Genomic DNA, 21,748 nt, shown 5'->3' with positions numbered 1-21,748 from the left:
GCTGTCTCTCATAAAATCCAAAGAACCGGCTGGGTCATACATGGATTTATTCACATTATACATTGACTTAAACATGTGGCCATGTTTAATTTGGTCTGTGCATCATTTTAGGAAGGTTTATGCGCTGTCAAAATTGTTTCAAAATAAAATTATACTCGTTTTTTTATTGTATTATTATTGCTCAGATATCAGCGCTGTAACAAGCAAAAGAAATATAACAGCATATGCTTCACACTTCCTTCAACAGTGGAAGAGCCTTGATCACATGACCGCATGTATATAAACAGTGTGACATCATCTGTTTACTCGCTCCAAGACCCGTCTGCACAGAAGCTGCTGCGTCCTCTGTCCAAATGGCGACAGATATGGAAAGATTCGTCTCCTTCGAGGAGGCCTTTTACGATCAATATGACTATTACAACCTGCTTGAATACTCGTGTCACGCTGGTGGCAAAGGGAGATCTAAGAGGGAAATCGAGATGAACACGAACCGCCATTGCCCCGCTGGACACGAGAGGAAAATAGCAGAAAAATATCACAACAGCGAGATGAAACGCAAAAGAACCAAGAGCTCGTCGTCTTGATGGCTTTCCGAGGGGTTTACAGGTAACAGTGTGCGTATGTAGTATGTAAAGATGCTTTTTTTCTCAACCATTGCATGTGTGATGGAACAAAAAACCTCCTCTTTGTGTGTTTGTGTAAACAACGACCTCCTGCAGACTAGTTATACAGTTCATACCCATAAATGAAGGTGACCATTATCGCAGTATAAACATTATGATGTCTGCCTGTGGCTTCATGTCTGCTGAATTCCTCATTCCAGTGATTACATGCAAAAAAAGCATTAGCACAGTATTTATGGTGTGATAACCACCTTCTCATCTGTTTATCTTTGTAACAATGTTACAACAGTAAGCACAGACAATTTATTATTATTGTTATTTTTCATTTAATTCTGATTCCCCCCTCAGATCTGGACATATGTTGGATTTCTGAAGTTGACCATGGACAAGTGTCTCTGCCTTTCCTGATCCAGTGAATGGAGTGCTGTGACACCGGGAATGTGCCCAGTATTCAGTCACGAGTCAGCCCCCCCATTCCATGTAGTCTGCCCTGTAACAAGACCTGCTCCTCTCATGTTACAGCTGTGCAAGAATAGTATGTGTTGAGCTATATAGGTCAGTGGTGTGTGCTCGATGAAGATATAATGATATATATATAGTCATGTCTGTGCAGAGGATGTTATTCTAGATTTTAATTCAATAAAATTAAAATGTTGATGTTCACTCTGCCAGTCTATGTTGTATTTCTTTTGCTGGTAGCTGATTGTGCGACAGGTTAGTGTGCTTACCAGTGCAAAAAAAATCTTCTTCTCTCTATAACCTTCCTTTTGGGAGCAATCTGGATGTTCACTTGGTTGACCTAATTATAGACACACCCACATTTAAACAATATGTTTAACCGGACAAAGAAGGCTACACTGCATTTGTAACTAAAAGTAAAACCAAATGGAGGCTTCTGACAGTATAAACGGAAAATGTTATACAAATAGGTTTATAAGAAATGATAGAGAATATTAAATACTTAGCAGTGTTAAGGATGTATTTTTGTGGTACTTTCACCGGAAGTTAATTCCCAGCTTTTATTTTGAAGGAAAAACTGCTTCGGTGTAGCTTCCTAGATCGCCACACATGAACTTTAGCTGACAAGCTTATTTGTTTTATCATCATTTATTTTCTCTACCTGCTTGGATCATGCAGTTGTGCGGTGTGTGCAGCGAACAGGCGCACAAATACAGATGTCCGGCCTGCAAAATAAGATAGTAAGTAAACATTAGCCAGTGGACTGCATGCTAGCTATCATCCGGTTAGCTTCCGATTCAGTCAGTTAGAAAGTCAGCAAGTTATCTGAGAATAGAGCGCACTATTGCTTCTCATATATTATACGACTCGCTTTCCATTAAATCACTCACAGAATTCAAAACACAGCTGTTCTTTGTTTTTTTTTTAGCCGATAGCTAAATTAGAGCTTTATCGTACAGTGTCACACTAAATGATAGGATGTCTGTGATCACATTTCCAAGCGGAGCTAAATACACGAGTATTCATCGTGTATATTAGTAAAATGTTTTTAAAGTAAATGCATGTAAACATTTTTATACATAGTTACCACATGTTACGGTAGCCGTGCAGGCCAAATTAAATTGAGTTGTTCTTCTGAGGTTTCATTGGCTGTTAGCAAACAAGAAATTCATGCATTGTCGCCACCAACTGGCGTGGAGGGTGTACTACAACGGGAAATTACCCGGTTTGAGCTCAAAGATTTTACACTAGTTTCATATGTGGAATAAAATGTTAATTAATGCCCACAGAACATCAAAGTGCATTTTAAAAACGATAAATATTTAAATGATTTCCACCTAACACAATTCTGGAGTTTAAGGTGTTTTCAACGTTGGTTTAAGTAGTTCAAGGCAATTTTTTTTGTATTCATCATCAATTCACTGAACCGATATCCACATTGCTGTGCCATGTGTGCCTTGATAAAGGATTGCACAGAGATTATCATTACTAATTTGTGTTCTCTTCCAGTTGTTCACTTGGCTGTTACAAGAGGCATAAAGGTAAATGAGCTTGAGGTCAACATTTAATTATTGAAACAAGTTGTAGCTGTACTCTCTCTAATTTTTCTCCTTTGTGTTTACAGATGCTTGTGTTCCAGCGGAGCAGCCTGCATCTCATAAACCAGAACCTAAGGATGTTTCATGCACTGGTATAGTGCTTATATATTTTAGCAAACTGTATTAAATTATAATAGGTGGAAACATGGACAAAGTTTGAAGTTCTATAAACACTTTAAGAGACTGGGCGAGCTGTCAAAATAAATCCACAGCCTAATCCTGCATTAAGAGGCAATAATATGCATTTCACTGATTGAAATAAACACAAGATCAATCCATAAACTTGTGGAAAATATTGGTTTTGAAATACTGCTCTAAGATGTGTACAGTAAAATATCAGACGTTAAGCTTCTGCCTTTCCTGTGTTCTTCACAGTCTCTGGAGAGCCATGGACTGTTGAGGATATTCTACATGAAGATGAAATCATTGACAAAGTGCCTCTGCAGAGGCTCCAACTATTAGGTATTAATATATCATTAAATGTTTTTTTAACACTGTTGACAGTCATTAATAACGCAATTTGTTTGTTTGTTTTTTCATTCTCCCTGCAGGTCAGTCAAAGGAGCTTAGAGATCTACTTTGCAACCCTCATCTTAGACAGTTGTTGCGTTTGATAGATGGTGCAGAAAACAAAGCCAAGGCAATGAAGGCCGCCATGCAAGAACCCCTGTTTGTTGAATTTTCAGACCAGTGTCTGAAAATTGTAGAAAATGAAGTTAAACCATCAGCAAACAGTGAATATGAAGACGTCTAAAATAACGTCAGCATGGCTTTTTTGTGAAATGTCCAGGGTTAGATTACACATGCTATGCATGTTGAATGGTTGCTGCCACTTGGTTTGTGCCTTGTCCTGCTGCAGTGTGTACAGTAAATAATGTTCAAATAAACGCTGAAACCTTTTCAAACAGGATTCATTCTTCTATTAAAGAGACTTCACAGTCAACCACCAAGTCATTAATGCAATGCCTAATCACATGCAAACAGAGAGGTGAGGTGCTGTTTTTGTCACATTTATTTCTGAATTAAAATATTATAATGACAGGTACCACTGACAAAAAGAGATGAAACAAAACAGCTGGTTAGACACACAGAGATTCCAATTGACCCTAGCACATTCACAATACATGAATCCACAGCTGGATAAATACATCCATATGTTGGGAATCAATACTGATGTCCCTGAAGATAATGTGCTGGTTCAAAAGCTAAAAATATTGAGTGTTCAACTACATAAACATGTTTTGTCATGTCAGTTAAATATTCCTTTATTTCTCCCACACAAACGCTGTAGTGTTCAGAGACTTTGGTATGTTGCTTTGAATAAACATCACTCAGAAAGTGGTGATACTTGTAAAATTATAAAAACAAACAAAGAGCAGCAGTTTGAATGAATACCAGTTCATTTCCCAGTTTCACGCTAGTGAAGTTTGTTCATGTGTGTGCAGTTGTTTTTAATGTGCAATATTTGCTTAATATGTGCAATACTCACTTAAATATTATTTTCCCCTCATCTGAATCACTACTGTTTTTTACAAATACAATATCAATGTATGAAATTACAGAGAATCTAAATAAATACATCCTTGGTATGATTGGTGATTTGAGTGTAGCTCTTAAGAAAGGCACTTATCACAATCTATGGCTAAAAACTGCCGTTCTCCTTTTGGTGGAATGTAGCCCTAGAAGTCTGCTACAGATTCTGTAGATTCTTACCATTCACTGATTTCAATTCTGAAAATGGCTGAAAGAGCCCCAACTCAAGTAAAGCAAAGGACGTGCTGAGTCTACTGACACATTTGTAAGGTCACCTATTAAATTACATTGAGGGTGTATTCTTAAGATAAACATCCACTTTTCTTAGAAAAAGTCAACTTGTGAACTGAATTACATGCAAAACTATGCAAAGTGGTAGTACACAAATCCATGTTACTAATGTCCATAACATTAGTGTACTGCAAATAATAAATCCTTACAAAGTTTTCTCCAGCAGGATCTCATTGAAACCAGTCACAACCCTGTTCATGTCGGGCTTTCTGTCAGCATAGAGAAGCGGCGAGCGCTGACAGTGCAGCTTTACAGATCCCTGTTAGAAAATAAAATAAATCTCATTACACACACACACACACATATAAAAGGACTTTATAGGTTTCTGTAAATAAGTGTTCACCTTGGGTTGTGCCCGTATGGAAGCGAGCCCTTGTGTGTATTGGTTGGTCTCCACCTTGTATTTCCCTCTCCTCGATGGCAGGCTGACGGAGGCCATCACAGACATCATCTTCTGGAAGCCTGTGGCTGTCAAAGACACACTGATGGATGGAGCGGAGGCTAGAGCCAGGCCCATGGGCCACCCTCGTACAGTGACGGGCTCCTGAATGGTGGAGAGCTGCACGGAGCCCCGTTCTCTGACAACAGGGCTCAGCACTGGAACCTCCTCTTCCACAAAGTCCTTTGCATCATCAAGTTCTGCCTCAGCCAAAGATTTTAAGAGTGCCTGCCAAAAGAAATAAACAGTGACACATAATTCACATGAAGTCCACACGAATAACAAGAAAGAATTAATGTTAAATGATCCTTCAAACTCTCACCCTCCACTTCCTCCAGGTGTTCTGAATGACTGCAGCTGCTGTGTTCCATCTCTGGACCTGCTTCCTAACCAGCCAGGACCGCACCACTGCAGGCAGGTTAAAACATTTTAACTGAGCCTTCCTTTCTACAAGTTTAAGCTGTACAAAGTTTGAAGCTAGGTGACTGGACTTCTTAGGATTTACTAGGATATTTTTTCAGCTAGCAGCAAAACATCTTCAAGAAACTCTAACTAAACGAAACTAAAGTCCAGCTGCCTTGCTTCAAACTCCTGAATAAAAAGGATGTGGATGACTGAATTTTAACTGCTGTTATGTGTGCCAGTTTCAGGATGAGCAGGCTGCAAATAGAGTGTACAGACTCCACCAGCTGTTGGCCAGACAGCCAGGAAAAAGCCAGCAGACTCATACTGATTTGACTGTGCAGTACCTGGCCAAGGTATTAAGGTATTATTTACCTGCTTGGATCAGAGTAGCAGACTGCCGGCGGGCATGGCGTCTGCGGCGTTGGTACCGCAGCCAACAGCACTGAATGGAGAAGGCACAGCGGGACAGAATCTTCTTCCTCTGATCCTCCAACAAATCAAGCTGTGAGACAAGTCAGGCAAAAAGTTCTAAATCTGTTTCCAAACATGTTTAGATTAAGTTTAGCATGCCTGCATAATTACAACTAACCATTGCCTGGGTAAGAAAAACCTTAGTCCGTCCACAGTGCACCAGAGAACTGTGTTTTTCACTGGACAGGCAGTGTAATGCTGCCCTGAGTACATTCTTCACCTCCAGCTGAAGAACGCCGTCACTGTCAGCCTCCAAATCTAAGACAAGGCAGTAACCAGAAGTTGGAGTAAATAAAGCGTTACAGATTGTAAAGGACAAGCAGCATTCATGTCATTCAGTTATAATAATAGATAAGGGTATTATATAGATAATGACAGACTGAACGATCGCTGACATCACAGTGCATCTTTCACACCTGCTTACATGCAGGTCATTCAAAGACAGAGGAGATGTGAGGAGTTACAAAGCAACATTCAGGGATAATGAGTAAGCTGCTTTAATACCAGGACAAAGGCTGTGCAGACATGCCGGCAGTAGGGCAAGTGCAAGGTTTAAAATGTTGCTCTAAATATAGGTCTGACTGATCTGACTGATAAATGGTAACGTATCAGTTATTAGCTGTGTGTCCGTGTGTAAAAAGAAAAAAAGTTTTAAAAGTACAAAAATGGTAAAGGTGTTAGAAAGCAATGTCATCCTTTTACTTTAATTTGCCCTGTGAAAACAATGTAAAGTGAAGCTTTTAAAAAATAAAATACACCTTTGAATCAAATTAAACAATCAAATTCAAAATATTAATCTTCATCAAAACAAGGTTAGGGTCCCCTTGCTGATTACCTGCCCCGCCCTGATTGTTTTCACCTGTGTCATGTTAGGCTAACTTTTCTTAGGTCTTGTGCTTCCTTTGTTTTTGTCAGTTTGTCTGTGTTGAATCCAGCATTTGTTTGCTCCTGTAATTCTTCCTGGGGGATTTTGTCTGAGCTTTCTATGATCTTTTGTTTTGTACTTTGTTAGTTTTAAATCATTCTTGTGTGGCCTGGTTTTTCCAGCTTTATTGTTTCAGAATCAGAACTACCGTGGAGGGAAACTGTTTCAATATAAATTGTCTGCATTTGGGTCCTCACTGAGCTTTGAAACCTAACAAATACTGCCTTCATCAGAGCACGGCTAAAAAGCACAGCCGAACAGCCAGAATAAGGTGAAAATATGTTTGAATCAAAGACCATCATGCATGCTTTTACCTGAAAGGTTTACAGGAGGTTGCAAATTTAGTTAAAAGTTGTTTTGAAACACCTAATTGAAAAGTCCCAAGTACAGCAGAGAGAGTCACAGTAACTAAGAGGACTAATGAGGGGAAATAGGCATAAACCAGCAGACCTAAAGAGAGGAAATAAAATCACTCTTTGTCCAGAGTAAACAAGTCAAAATTGACAGCATGTGGATTCAAACAGTACTTACCAACGCTGTGACTCCCAGAGCCAGAATATTTTGCAATTAGTCCGTAACGCTGAATGAAACTTTTGAAAGGAATTCTGTGTAACAAAAATAAACAAGTCAGCCGAGATCTGGGAGAAACCTCACAGTAACTTAAAGTAAAAGGCGTCACCTGATCGGAAAGCCAGCAGCACTAATGTGAATGGTCTCCACAATCCCACAGGCCTCCAACTGCATGATGACCTGACAGCACACAGGAAGCACCCATAAAATCCTTTTCCTTTGTTAAATTCAAACGGTGCCTTTATTTGCTGACTGCTTCATCCGGTTGCTTCGCTTATTCATAGACATACCTCCTCCTTCCTGAAGGTCAGCGGCTTGCAGTCGGGGTTTGGTTTGATGCAGCGGGTGTAGTGAGGAGTTGTGCTGTGGAGGATCTTCATCAGGCTCTCCAGTGAGTTCTACAATCACATGTTAACATCATCAGTGCCATAAGGAATGTTAACACTAATGTAACTGGTTAAACAGAAAGGCTTCAGCTGGCTCCTACCTTGAACTTTGACACCACAGTGACTTTACTGAGCCCTTTGCTAGTCTGGCTCTCCACCTCTTTCTCAGTGAAAATCTGCTGAAGCAGGCGGTTGTCAGATTTCTGAAGCAGGCTGATGAGCTCTGGTGGCACCGGGTCCTAAAGAAAACCATATCCAGTAGAAGGTGAGTGGACGGATGTGTGGCGGACTTCTGTGGACACAGTTTAAAAGCTCATCGTACCTTGTTTTTCTCCACCATGCCCTCTATCTGGTAGTTGACCTTGCCAGCGTAATGAGCCACAGTGAAGTGCGGCACCTTGCTGAACTTGTCCCAGCTGATGTTGGCATTATCACAGAGCTCCTTCTCCAAACGAACCCTCAACATTTTTGCATCTGAGGCTCGATTAAGACGACTCTCCTGAAGAAAGTGTATATAAAATGCATTAGAAATAGGTATATTTAGGTTATTTACATAAAAAACTACTTTTATGCCAACCTTCTGTTAAAAGTTACATTTACATTCATTGTAAAAATCTGGATTTCCTATTGTGAGTCTGGTATTGTTAGGCTGACCACTGGACTTTCTAAATCTACATATACTATAATATGTTCAAAATATAATCAATAAAAGATCAAGAAAACAGTATAAATATGTAAATATCCGGCGCACCTCATTAAGAAGGGAGAACACACTTATTGGGCTTCCCTCAATAAGATCCAGACAGCTCTGGTTGTCTTGGTATTTGACAAAGGACCACTTCAACCCCTCTGATACATACTCCTCCTTAAGAGAAAAGAACAGAGCATTTTTACATCAAGTTGCGACACGTTGTTGTTTCATCAGAGTGGAAAATTTGCAACCAGCTCTGCTGAAAACTCTGCGTGCAAACAGAAAGCTGCTACCTGCTGAGCTCTGAGATAATGGGCCACAAAATGCTGCTGCAGCTTCTCATTGGCGTAGTTGATGCACAGCTGCTCCAGGTTATTGATTTGAAAACACTCGAATCCATAGACATCCAAGACTCCTGGAAACAACAGAGTCATGTGAATACACGTGATGAAAAACAACGTTTGTGTTGAGTTTTGTGTAAAGAAGTCATGCTTTTACCTATGAAGTTGCACCACATGGATCTGTCTGCACATATGCTGTTGTTGATGAATGTAACCAGCCATTCAAACAATCTGGAGGAAAAAGTGACACACTTAGAGCCTATAAAAGTGATTACCACATAGCTTCTGTATGACGGGCCAGTATTATTCATATATAGATGAAGAGTTGTGTTACTGGCTGGTCAAACTTGTTCTTACTGGGCATAAATGACTTTGGCCAGACAGTCTCTCCTCACGCTGCACTCTGCCTGGGAACAGGGCTTCAGTACATTTTGCTTCCCTGCCTTTAAAGTCCGAACTTTTAAACACGTCTGAAGCTCCTCAGCAGGGACCTGCAGCAGTTCAGCAGCCCTCTGCAAGAAGCCTTAAAACACAGGCACATGATGAGTTTCACTAAGTGTTGACTGAATAACAAACAAATTCCTTCCCCATACCTTTGGATTGTTCATCAAGGTTACAAGGTTGTGATTCATCTGTTGAAGAGGAGAAACTCACATTCCCCAACTGGAGAATCCCTGCTAATATCTATAATAGAGTACAGCTAATTATTGATGAGTTGAAGCAACACATTACATGACAATGTATTCCATATCATTAAACAGGAGAAGAAGACTTACCCTAAATATTTGGTTTTGCCTTTCTGTATCGATGCCCAGATGAACCATCGCCTCAACAGTCTCATTAAAACAATCCTCTGCAAAACATTAAAGAAGGATACTTGTAAAAATAATATGAAAACAATCATTCAATCAAGAAATTAAAGGCAAAAAGAAAAACGAACCCTCAACTGTCTTTTCAGAACGTGGCAGCCATACAAAATGCTGATCCTGTAACATCTTCCACTCTTTTCTCTGCTCCTCTGTAGCACCTTTCATCATCTGAAAAACATCATCATCATCTCTCACCATTTAGCTTTGTTTATACATACAACAATAAAAGAAGATGTCATAAGCATATGAGGTTTAGTCCAGGTCTGCTAACTCACCTGGTAAAAGATGTGAAAGTTCCTCTCATTAGCTGGCTGGCAGGCTACCCTGGTCTTCTCCAGCAGATATGTTTGCACAGATGCCCCAACCAGCAGCTGACACCTTTGTGGAAAAATGACACATCTCACAAACAGCTTTGGAAAGTGAGCTTACACCATGTGACTAATGCCACCTCGCATAATGAGGAGCGAAAAGCTGCAGGTACCTGTTAAGCTGCAGCTGAATGTACTTTCCAAAGCGGCTGCTGTTGTTGTTCCGTAGCGTGCAGGCGTTGCCTACAAAGAGGAGACAGCATCGGTGACTGGTCGTTCGTAGTGGTGATTTTCACATTAACAAAACACAACCGGATGCCTTACCAAAGGCTTCCATTATAGGGTTGGAGTCCAGCACTCTTTTCTCTATCCTCTCCACAGTGTCCTGACTCCTCACCACAGACGAGGTGACCGCCACAGTGGCATAGTATTTCATCAGGCAACGAGATGTCCATGTCTAGAAGACGCAAATAATTAATCACTAATGATTCAATAACCACCTTAAATTAAACTTTAGTAAAGATTTTTGGCTACAACCAGATTTTTTTATCATCTGCCACCATATTCTGTCAATGTAACAGTGTGCAAAGACTTTATATTTAGTATGGTTATTACCAATTATTACCAATGTAACCAAAACCATTATTTGGGAAGACAATTTCAAAAAGACATAGACTTCCTATGGGTGGAGGATTGTGGAGTGGAATTTTGACCATGTCATATTACATTAAATTATAATAAATATTTATAGTATTCAGGACATGAATCACACAGACTCAGATTTCTTGAAGTAGGCCAGCCTATTAGCATCTGCAGTAATCAGCTTAGTCCATATACAGTAAACTGACCAATACCCCAACTCAACTGACATTTCAAACCCCTATTAGATTTATTGTTTAAACATAACTTTACGCACTGCTTACCTTTCCTGCACCGCTCTCACCGCTCACCACCAACGACTGGTTCACCGGCTCCAGCTGACCCTGAACATTCCTGTAGGCCTCTTCCGCCACAATAAAGATGTGTGGTTTGAACTCCTGTCGACCAAAACATCCACATTTATAAAAGGGGAAAGTCACTCCTGACTGCAGGCAGTGCCGTCTGTCACTCCCAATTGCCAAGAGAGATATAAACATATATTAGCAAGTACCTGTGGCTGAGGAGCATAGTGATACTCCTTCATCACATCCAGAGAATAGAGGCCTGGAATGGGCTGAAAGGGATTAAGAGCCACCAAGGTGCAGCCAGCATGGGTGTAAAACACCTTTGCACTGTACCTGGCCTGCAGGCATTTCAGTACTGTCAGGAAGAAAAACATCAATCATTAATGCCTGTTTAATCTTACCCATGACGTGGGCTAATAGTACAAAGCAAGCACTGCAATCAACCATAGCAGAAAATACACCACAAATATGTGAAACTTCAACCGGGCTCCATGGCACACCTGTTGTTGGAGTAACTGGGTTGACTTTGGTGAGGTCATCATAAGTGTGGAGCTGGTCTTCATCGGTGAGGAAGGCCTGAACTTCCCCCTCCAGAGAATCATTTAGGGACAGGCGAGGACAACTGACCTTCACCTGTGTGGATAATCAGAAATTACTTTATTTATTTATCCCCGAGGGGACATTCTTGATAAGGCAAAACTGAAGGTGAACATCAAATATCAGCAGGCACGGAATGTTTCTGAAGTCTGAAGTGCTCCACTGTCTCGTTGTGGCCCAGATTATTATTTCCATCGACTCAGCCCATGTTTGATTTTAGAGGCCTAACACACATTTGATTGCAGAGAAGCACCTGTTGGTCAGTGTCAGTGCATTCATTAATTAATTTAGTCCCAATCCCTTCAGCCTGACCTGACATCCACTTTATCCTGCCAGGATCACATGGCCTGTACTGCTTGAGGGCTGTCATCAGTCTAAGCTACTAAATTTGTGCCGTCAGAATTAATCCAACAGCAGGTAGCCTACATCCCATCATCCCATCAGTACGGCCATTTTAAAGGATGTAAACAAACTTAATGTCATTCATTTAATACCTGCACAACTACTACGCTGAGCACACAACACATTGTGACGCACAGCTAGTACAGCTGTAATGCTACAGCAGTGTATTTGTTATTAGATTATATATATATGATATGAGAGTATCTGGAAAGTACAAAGATCTTATAGAGGTAAAAATATGTTTCCCTGTGTCCTGTCAGCTGTTTGTGTAAAAAGCAAACAATTCATTGTATCAGTATAATTATTAATTATTATATATAGCATTATATATTATATAGCATTTTCTATTAAGTTTATCTACTCTCATAGTTTATTCGCTCTGTAGGGACCATTTTTATTTTTATGCACTTTTATGCAAACAAAACAAAACAAAACAAAAAAGTGGTTAAGTGCGAACCAACCAATCAAAACTGAGGACAGGTACTTTAATAAAGGTTATAACATAAAGTCGTCACTGGCTCACTGCATAAACACACATGTCTACAGTCTGAAGCACAGATTAAGAAATTGTGGACGGGTGTTCCCCATGTCCTCACTTACCTCTGTCCCTCCATTTCTGTATCCTGCTCTACGTCGGTCGTCCGCAGAATTCATTGATTTCTTGTCTCTTTGTTTGTTTTAAAAGTTAGCAGAAAACCTTTGTGAAGGTCTCGGGCTAATAATTTAAACAAGTTTTTCTTCTAGTCGGCAGTCATGAAACTCAACATTTCCGTTAGTGTCAGGAAATCCTCAAGGACGACTCCCCGTGCCTGCTGCTTACAGCACCGCTTTCCAAAGTGCTCCCAAACCACACACTTATTCCCGCCCTCTTTCAGCCGCTTCACGGACCTACTGTACGTCTCAGCCTCCATCCGTGATTTATAAGAATGTGCCTAACAATGCGAAGACGTGTGACGTTAAATCGTAACCTACTACGAATTCACTGTTTAAATGACGAGTTATTTTCACGATACAATTGCGACTTTTTTATTGTCGCTGTAAATCTCGTTTTCCTGTTATGTGTCCCAAAGTCTCTCACAGGATAGTCAACCTTTAAATATTTTTTATTATTATTATTATCATTGCTGCAAAGAGTCTTTGCCTACATTTTATATGTAATTACAAATGTTTGAAATATTTGTACAATTTCTCCAACAAAATGTAAAACACAAAAAACACAAGGTGTTGTGTTTTTTTTTAAGTTGCGTTAAATCCGGGCTTTCGTAAACGCGTCCTGGAACCTAACGCGGAAGTAAACGGAGTAGTTCTGAGGCATCATGGTAGCTGCCAGGAAAGTCGAAGCGAGCGTCACTAATAATGCTGTAGAACAGGTATTTCTGTGAATCTGCGTTTCACACGCCGAACAAACCCGTGGTAAGAACAAACACATTTCACTTTAGTAACAATCGCAGAACTACTTGCTCTGCTAGCGGTGAGGTATTAGTTCATGTTATCTGGCAAAGTTGAAAGAGTTAAAATCCATCTCTAGGACCTAATTTTCAGGATTTCATTGTTTGTGAGTCATTTTTGCCTTTTGTTGTAAATAATGAGCTGTAATATTTTCAGATCATGGCTCAGAGGGAACTGAAGGAAGCCTTCATCAGAAACCTCAATGGGACCAGTCTGGAGGAGGTGGCTCTGGGCTCATTTCTCACCCCAATTTGCCTCATCACCAGAGGGCTCCTTTTCATCCTCTACTATCAGACCAAAGGGTCCCTGCCGCTTCCACTTCCACTGATTTCCCACCTGCTGTTTGACTTTTCTCTGCTCATTGTTCCTCTCATCCTGTCATGCACTGTTCTGAGCAGCGTTCTTCACCAGGTCATCCTCAGCCTAACCTTGTTTTCAGCGTGTGTGTTTGGCTACATCTACAGGACCAGCGTTCGTCCTTCTGCTCAGCACCCGCTGAACACTGTCAGCGCCTTCCTTCAGAGTCGTGTTCAGTTCAACCAGGTTCCCTTTGTGACTCTGTTCAGAGTGTTTGTAAATGTAAAAACAGCCATCAGCATCCTCGCCGTGGACTTCAGTGTCTTCCCACGGCGATATGCTAAAACAGAAACCTACGGGACAGGGGTTATGGATTTTGGAGTTGGAGCATATGTCTTCGCAAATGCACTTGTGTGTCCAGAAGCACGAAGGAAGACCATCGCAGGATCCAAGATGAGCCATATCAGGAAGCAGTTGTTGTCTGTGTGGCCCCTGGTTGTGATTGGTATGGGAAGGCTAGTGAGCGTCAAAATGACTGGCTATCATGAGCATGTGACAGAATATGGCGTCCACTGGAACTTCTTCTTCACACTGGCCATTGTCAGAGTTGTGGCTTCCATTTTTTTAACTATTTTACCAGCCAGGCTTTTGTGGGCCTCTGCCCTACTGATCAGTGGATTGTATCAGTTCACTTTGGAGTCATCAGAGCTGAAGGACTTCATCATCCACAACAATGACAGAGAGAAGGACTTTCTGCATGCGAACAAGGAAGGCATATTTTCAGTGGTGGGATATGTAGCCATCTACCTGGCAGGAGTTCAGGTTGGTCTCTATGTGATGCAGCCAAGATCCCTTGTTAAAGAGTGGCTAAAGGCTGTGCTTAGCCTCCTGTTGGGAAGTGTTGTCCTCTACGCTGCTTTGCCCACATGTCAGACCCTTGTAGAGCCAGTGTCTCGCCGCTTGGCTAATTTACCTTTCTGCCTCTGGACTGTTGCTCAGTCTTTGTTTTTTCTGTCCTGTCTTGGTATAGCTGATATGATTATACTGTTTTCCAAAAGAACATCGGGCTGTCAACTAGTGCCCTCATCATGGAATTTATACAAAAAGCAATCAGACCCTGACAAAAACAGAGGTGAAATGGAAAAGCTGTGCCTTGTTCAAGCTGTCAGCAGGAATCAGTTGCTCTTTTTCTTGCTTGCAAATATCATGACAGGACTGACCAACTCAGTGGTGGACACACTTAGTTGTAACAATATATATTCAGTGTGTGTTTTACTGTTGTACATGTTCATAAACTGCTTTGTAATATATGTTTTAAATCTCTGTGGAATCGCTGTAAAGTTTTGGTGAAATGTATATTTCAAGTTTCATCTGTGCACCTAATGCTGAAATGTGTTGTTGATACTCATATATGATCTGTGTGTGATTGCAAATAAATGCATACAACATAAATTGTGTATATGTGATTTAGAAACTTCACTAAAGAGTAGATATAGTGTCCTCCTCAATGTGGATCTATAGTTCGTATGTGCGCCCCCTGTTGGTCGCATGCATCACAACGTCAGCGACGTACCGAGTGCAAAGGTCAAATCAGTAATGAAGATTCCGCCACCGTAGCAGCTTCAGTCGCCGTCGCACTTGTTTATTTTTAAGGGGAACTTTCACAAGAAGGTGAGTAAAACCTAAAAAAAAATAGTTGGCTTAGGCAAATGTCCCCTTATTTCACTAAGGTTGTGTCCAATTCTTGAATTGCGTGTAAAAAACAAACAGACGCAAGTGACAGTTGCTAAGTAGCCAGTCGCCCAGTTTAACTTTATAATAGCCGTATTCAAGCTTGCTAGCGTTAGCTTGACATGACGGTGATGCTAGCGAGTAAGTTTGCAGGCATCGACAGGGCGCAGAATTACTTTATCAAGATACCATAATTATTATTTGTTAATGTGTAATGGACTCTCGTGGCTAGTTGTCACGGGGGTATACATTGAACACGACACACCGACCGGCTTCCTCAACTGTAAAATCCTATAGGAAAATTATAGCAGCTAGCAGGCTAACGTAAACTGGCTAGTCGCCGGTTGCTGGTTTGTCCTACCTAGCAGATGGACCAGATGGACCTACCAGGAGCCTTAGCAAAACTCTTCAAAACAGGAATTATAATAGCGAGTACGCGTGCAAATAGGTTTTATAAATTTAAATATATAATAACTTTATCCTGTTCAAGCTTGCGTTTCCGAGGTTGTTGTGCTAACTTAGCTGAATAAATCTGGGTCAAGACAAATCTGTGTGTAACTTAAAGGAGGAGTGTTTGTAACGCCATATAATATATTGTCAGTTTTAGCAAATGTTTTGTTCGGTGTTTTAGTGTAAGGTAGTCTGCCAAATAGATTTTTATTTTCGTCACAAGATAAAGTTAGCCTGCAATGACCTGCAGTAGATTAGCATTAGCTCGCAGTAGCCTGTGCTCATGTTTGATTTGCTCATTCGGTGTGTTTTGTGTAACCTGCAGACAAGCTGCAGCAGAGCTGAACTGAGAAGAATCATGGCACGACTGGTAGCCGTCTGTAGGGAAGGGGAGGAGGACTACCCATTTCTCTCAAGACAGATTCCTCTGTATATTGATGATGCACTCACGGTGAGCATGTGTTTCCATATGTGTGACTGTAACAAGATGTCACAAATGATCAGTTGTGGTGTCGCTCTCGTTTTGATATTTGGCTTAAGTGTGCTGCAATGTTTGCATGGCAACAAACCCAAACACACACATGCTGACTTGAGAACATGTCATATCTGCACAACATAGGCCTTACAACGTAGGCCAAATGATTGCCTGAGTTTTCAATTGTGTATTTCTTGTCAGATGGTGATGGAGTTTTCTGACAGTGTAATGGATGTGAACCGCCAGGACATTAACGCTTCTCATTGGAAACAATTTTGTGAGGTAAGTAGTTTTAGTGTCATGCACCAATCTTCCTAAAATATAAGAAAAAGCACACAAAGTTTTAATTCAATTTACTATGTATATCTGTATATGTGTGGTTTGACTGTGAGCTGACAGATGTCATTTTCTTGCCCCTTTTAGTATTACTCCAAGCTGAAGCAGCTGGACTTGAATATTGCCCTCATGGTGACATCCAGAGAAGTGTTCGGTGCATTATCACAGCTGGTTCCATGTGTGGGCTGCAGACGAAGTGTGGAGCGCCTTTTCTCACATCTAGTGGAATCTGGGAACCCAGCCCTGGAGCCCCTCACAGTGAAACCCACGGGCATGCTCTCTGTCACTAAGGCCTGTTTGGCAGACGTGAAGAAGCTCTACACCCTCTTCTACGTCCATGGGTAAGATACAATGAAATGAATGTGTTTTTTTGAAACCTGCTTAAACCCAGTCTGTACAGATCAGCCAAAAGTAATTTTAATGAATATGAAAGAAGACTGTTGTTAATGAAAAGACTCATATTAACAGGTTATCTGTGTGGATAATAATACAGCGACACACTTGACATCCATGGTCTTTAGTGTACTGTTGTATTTTTGTAACATCTTGAAAACTGGATTTGTATAAAACTTACAGCTTTGTTTTTTATTTGCAGGTCAAAGTTAAATGACATTATTGATGCCATTCCAAAAAGTAAAAAGAACAAACGCTGCCAGCTGCACTCCCTAGATACACACAAACCTAAGCCTTTGGGGTAAGTAATACTTCTCTGTTCATCTATATCCTTATCACACTGGTGTGTGTGTTTTTTTTTTTTAAACATATAGGATGTTATTAAGTATTATTCAAAGGCTGCATTTGAGCATTATATTAGGGTTTTCTAACCCCAAGCTGGGCAGGTTTTGGCCATGGATAAAGGAGGAATTTCATTTTGGCAGCTGGTGCATACATAATACAAACATGTAAGACACAAATACATTAACGTATGCACTCAGTCAACACGCATAATTCTTAAAAGAGCTAAAATCAGTTGTTTTGTATTGTCATGTTTTCAGTAAAAACATTTGGTTTGGATTCAAAACAAGTCTATTTGTGTTAAGCCCTCTAAAACATATAATTTTACTGTCACCCAGGTGTTCCCACATATCCTTCTCCTGGCATACATAAGAGCCTATTACTCACTTCTTGGGTACAAACTGTACACAGTGTGAGTACGGTGGGGTTTGTGACTATATCAGAGCATTTTGTCGCTATAGAGCCAAGTATTTTCTTTTATTGAATTGGTACTGATCAAAACAGCAGAAAGGGGAGTGAATACGGTGGCATAACAGAACCACAAACCTGGCCTCCTTGTGAATGTTCTGTGGATGTGTAAATATGCAGCTGTCGGCAAACAACTATAACAGGTCAGGTTGAAAGGCATACGTATGGTGCATCCAGTCATTTCTCTGTGGCCAAAACATAAGTTTCTAAAACCAGAAAGGATCATAATTATGGTTTGATGACATTGCTTTAAATAATGGTGTGTTTCAGGGGGAGCTGGATGGACGTTTGGGAGCTGATGTCTCAGGAGTGCAGGGATGAGGTGGTCCTCATTGATAGTGCCTGTCTTCTGGAGACACTGGAGACATATTTGCGCAAACATAGGTGACCTGTCACTATGACTGCTTTTAACACTGAGAATACATCGTGTTACAAGGGTTAAGAAAATTGATCATCTGCTAATAAACACATTTTGACCCACAGGTTTTGCACAGACTGTAAAAACAAAGTGTTGAGGGCATACAATATCTTGGTTGGAGAGGTGGACTGTAGCGAGGAGAAAGGCTACTGTGCCGCCTTGTATGAGGGACTGTGCTGTTGCCCCCACGAACGCCACATCCACGTGTGCTGTGAAACAGACTTCATTGCTCACCTCCTCGGCCGGGCAGAGCCCGAGTTTGCAGGAGGGTATGAGTAAGTTGGTGACTGTTGCCATTTTTATACTTTCAGTTTCATTTAATACAAAATGGTACTTAATAATGTTAGAGATAATTTTCTTTTTCTTTTTGAAAGACGCAGAGAGAGGCATGCAAAGACTATTGACATTGCACAAGAGGAAGTCCTGACCTGTCTTGGTATTCACTTGTATGAGCGGCTGCACAGAATCTGGCAGAAACTACGAGCAGAAGAGCAGACCTGGCAGTTACTCTTCCACTTGGGAATTGATGCACTACGCAAAAGTTTTGAGGTAGATACAGCTACATGCCACGTTTATCTGACAATAAGTTCAGTATAGCTTTGTTGTTATATAATGTATGTGTTACCATCCCATTAGATGGCAGTGGAGAAGATGCGGGGGATCAGTCGGCTTGAGCAGTTTGTTGAGGAGCTGTCTGAGGAAGAGAGAGCCAAAGAGCTGAAGCAGGAGAAAAAGAGGCAAAAGCGAAAAAATCGACGCAAAAACAAGTGTGGATTTGACATGTCTGAACAGGAGACAGAGGAGAAGGAGAAGAATCTGGATGAGGTAGTTCTCCATTCACACTGATACATATCTGTTGTCTTCAGCTGCATATCCCCTCACCTGAACTTTAGTCTGGTCTCTACTGTGTGATCCAGGGTTCTCTGGAATCTGTGGAGCACTGCTGCAAAACCTGTGGTAACCACGATGAAGAGGATGCTGGGTGTGAAGACAGCGTCACTGCCAATAGAAGCACTTCCTGTAGTTGCCCCGGCACCACCAAACAAGGTAAGGCACATAAACACTTCCATGAACAATTACACCAGTACATTCAGTGCTGGAATGTAAAGACAAATAATGAGCAATGTTATGTGTTTCTGCAGATTTGTCCTCACACATTAGTGACTGTGGCTACTCCTCAAGTATGGAAGGCAGTGAGACATGCTCGCCAGAAGGCTCTGATGTTGCCTGCTCTGAGGGAATCTGCAACCATGATGAAGCAGGTAGCTCTAGGACGCTAGGGATTGACAAGAAGAACTAGAAAAGCATTGATGAATGCTGATGTGAAGGATTGCTCTGAATTGCTGGAGAATCTGCAATCTGAATTTAATTTGCTGAAACACTTTGACCAATCTGCAAGGATGAAGCTGTTTTCAAAAGTAGAAAACCTTTGAACATTCGGAACATATGAAAGAGAAACTGCTGAAGACAAGAACAGTATGCTTATTAGGAGCACAGGCTGTATGATTTTAATGTGGAAAAGTAACAGACAGTATGACAGTTGTAATGTTTACAGTCTGATCTCTCTCTCAATAAGCAGAGTATAGGTCCTCTGTAGGTGCCTGTGAATGTTTTCCTGCATCCAACCTGAAAGTTTATCAACTGCCCCAAACTGCAGCTCTCTCTGTCCCCCTCCTAATGTGTTTCCAGTGTAAAGACACATTGCTTTGAAGCAATCAAACTAATGATTTGAGCGTCTTTTTCACCCTTCAGTGTGACGTGTCCTGTTGTTTTTCCCTCACTGGTCTCTTTATATTTACCTTCTGAAGGAGATGGCCCAAATGTCCATCACTGTGCTGAAGACAAGGAGGAGGATGGAATCGACAGTTGTGTAGACTGCTGGCCACACTCTGAGGAGAATACTCAGTGCAAGAGTAAAAAGAAGAAAAGGAAGGGCAAGGGTTTCTACAGCGACCAAGTGAGAGAACACACCATAGAATGTGGATTATTTACCGTAGCCTTTTTCCCCAATTAACATTGTTGTTTCCACAGGGGCAAAAAGGTGAAGGTTATATATCTGATGGGAACACAATGGGCCACTGTCTGCCATCTGCACACACTTGTCGAACCAAAGAAATCTTTTCCTCATTATGTGGTGATAAAATTGCCAGCATTGCACTACGATTACCCTGGACAGTACATCAGAAGAACCTTGGACTTCATCCGGGGGAGGCAAACATGAGTCTTGTGGAACTTCTGGTAAGTCAGAACTGTGTTAAACACTCTTAGAAATATTTCTTTCTTATGCTTTTGGTGGTTACCAATGACATAAATGTGTATTTAGCATGTGTGTGTGTGTATGTATGTATGTATGTATATATATATATATACACACACACACACACACACACACACACACACACACACACACACACACACACACACACACATACACATGTATATAAGGAAGAGATTTGGGTAGCTTTAACTTACATTCAAGTTTTTTGTATGAACTAAAATGATTGTGTTCTCCACACAGGATGATTCAGACGTCACCTCAGATGAGGAGAATTGTTTGACACAGGATGAAATTCAGGCATTTTTAGAACGAAACAAGTCCTTCTACAACAATCGCCACCAGTACCGACAGCTCCTGAAAGAGAAGTTCTCCAACTACTGCCTCTCCACAGAGCGGAGTAAGCCAGTCTGTGGAAAGTGGTTTTCCACAACCAGTGTCAACTAAACTGCACTAAAGACATCTTCCCATGAAGGGAAAAAACATGACCACTGCTGCAACATTGATAGAAAAGAATCATTTCTGGAGTACCTTTGGTGTCTTGTTCAGTCGATTCTCCTTTGAAGTAAATGTGATTCTTAGTTTCTCCGCCCTCTTTCTCTCTCTCGCTTTCTCACACTTGTACACCAACACACTTTTCTATCTCCTTTCTTGGCCACATTCTGACCTGTAGGTGTTCTCTTTGACCAAGCCTAGCTGTTTGTTGTTGATCTTCTGTAGGGTTTTCGGGTAAGAGCACAGTGGAATTAGTACTCATGCTTTGCAAGCTGTGATGTTAGGGAAGAATTTTAGGAGTCTTATTTTGTTTTTGTTTTTTTGTAATTTTCTTTTCGTTTCTCTTTGGTGACACTTGAGTGTAGTAATAAAGGCTGTACCATTAAATGTGTACAGAAAAAAATATAAAGATTTTACAGAGAATAAACATCCATTTGTAATAAAAACTGGGTGTGATGTTAAGAGCGCAATGTGCAAAATTTACTTAATAAAGAATATTTATTAATATGCATTCCTGGGATTGTTTTTTTGTTTGTGTTTTGTTGTCATATCGTTCTGAACCACTTACACAGTATAAACACAGGAACAGTTTCGCTGCTGGTAGTTCAACAAGCACGTAGTTTATAAACACATTATTCATGATCCATGATCCAAAAAGTTTACGAAGAACCCGTGAAGGCAACATCCACAACACGTCTGTTGTTCTAGTCCTCTCCAGTAGGTGGCTGCACATAACTGTACTTGGAGACCCCCCTTCAGGCCCCAGA

At 40.9% G+C, this 21,748-nt stretch overlaps 4 protein-coding genes across 6 annotated transcripts; 3 read left to right on the top strand and 1 right to left on the bottom strand.

The window, feature by feature from the left end:
- The first annotated feature begins 1,661 nt into the window (after nucleotides 1-1,661).
- Nucleotides 1,662-3,618, top strand: znhit3 (zinc finger, HIT-type containing 3). Its single transcript, XM_028422051.1, has 5 exons — nucleotides 1,662-1,822; nucleotides 2,592-2,623; nucleotides 2,707-2,772; nucleotides 3,056-3,142; nucleotides 3,232-3,618. The coding sequence occupies exons 1-5, from the start codon at nucleotides 1,755-1,757 to the stop codon at nucleotides 3,432-3,434; spliced, it is 456 nt and encodes a 151-aa protein (XP_028277852.1). The 5' UTR covers nucleotides 1,662-1,754; the 3' UTR covers nucleotides 3,435-3,618.
- A 56-nt stretch (nucleotides 3,619-3,674) lies between these two features.
- myo19 (myosin XIX) lies at nucleotides 3,675-12,682 on the bottom strand. Its single transcript, XM_028422050.1, has 24 exons — nucleotides 12,453-12,682; nucleotides 11,354-11,486; nucleotides 11,060-11,208; nucleotides 10,833-10,946; nucleotides 10,234-10,366; nucleotides 10,083-10,152; nucleotides 9,877-9,979; nucleotides 9,673-9,769; nucleotides 9,509-9,585; nucleotides 9,326-9,416; nucleotides 9,090-9,255; nucleotides 8,890-8,963; nucleotides 8,685-8,806; nucleotides 8,452-8,565; nucleotides 8,023-8,199; nucleotides 7,802-7,939; nucleotides 7,605-7,712; nucleotides 7,424-7,494; nucleotides 7,276-7,349; nucleotides 5,938-6,077; nucleotides 5,721-5,850; nucleotides 5,266-5,351; nucleotides 4,848-5,171; nucleotides 3,675-4,763 (listed from the first exon to the last, which is right to left on the bottom strand). Exons 1-24 carry the CDS (start codon nucleotides 12,504-12,506, stop codon nucleotides 4,650-4,652), a joined length of 2,859 nt encoding a protein of 952 aa, XP_028277851.1. The 5' UTR covers nucleotides 12,507-12,682; the 3' UTR covers nucleotides 3,675-4,649.
- A 460-nt stretch (nucleotides 12,683-13,142) lies between these two features.
- pigw (phosphatidylinositol glycan anchor biosynthesis, class W) lies at nucleotides 13,143-14,972 on the top strand. 2 transcript variants are annotated; one of them, XM_028421675.1, is made up of 2 exons: nucleotides 13,143-13,265; nucleotides 13,458-14,972. In XM_028421675.1, the coding sequence occupies exon 2, from the start codon at nucleotides 13,461-13,463 to the stop codon at nucleotides 14,946-14,948; it is 1,488 nt and encodes a 495-aa protein (XP_028277476.1). In that variant the 5' UTR covers nucleotides 13,143-13,265; nucleotides 13,458-13,460; the 3' UTR covers nucleotides 14,949-14,972. The 2 variants fall into 2 exon arrangements, with proteins under 2 accessions (XP_028277476.1, XP_028277478.1); XM_028421677.1 differs by lacking the exon at nucleotides 13,143-13,265 and adding an exon at nucleotides 13,299-13,323.
- A 192-nt stretch (nucleotides 14,973-15,164) lies between these two features.
- On the top strand, nucleotides 15,165-21,492 carry ggnbp2 (gametogenetin binding protein 2). 2 transcript variants are annotated; one of them, XM_028422376.1, is made up of 14 exons: nucleotides 15,165-15,269; nucleotides 16,105-16,230; nucleotides 16,456-16,536; nucleotides 16,678-16,931; nucleotides 17,186-17,284; nucleotides 18,064-18,177; nucleotides 18,277-18,486; nucleotides 18,586-18,760; nucleotides 18,848-19,036; nucleotides 19,129-19,258; nucleotides 19,354-19,473; nucleotides 20,020-20,168; nucleotides 20,243-20,449; nucleotides 20,730-21,492. In XM_028422376.1, the coding sequence occupies exons 2-14, from the start codon at nucleotides 16,138-16,140 to the stop codon at nucleotides 20,931-20,933; spliced, it is 2,025 nt and encodes a 674-aa protein (XP_028278177.1). In that variant the 5' UTR covers nucleotides 15,165-15,269; nucleotides 16,105-16,137; the 3' UTR covers nucleotides 20,934-21,492. The 2 variants fall into 2 exon arrangements, with proteins under 2 accessions (XP_028278177.1, XP_028278176.1); XM_028422375.1 differs by having other exon boundaries at nucleotides 19,105-19,258.
- Nucleotides 21,493-21,748: the final 256 nt, after the last annotated feature.

The sequence above is a fragment of the Parambassis ranga genome, chromosome 14, assembly GCF_900634625.1.
Source record: "Parambassis ranga chromosome 14, fParRan2.1, whole genome shotgun sequence".
NCBI classification, from domain to species: Eukaryota; Metazoa; Chordata; class Actinopteri; family Ambassidae; genus Parambassis; species Parambassis ranga.
This window is presented reverse-complemented; position numbering and strand designations above follow the sequence as displayed.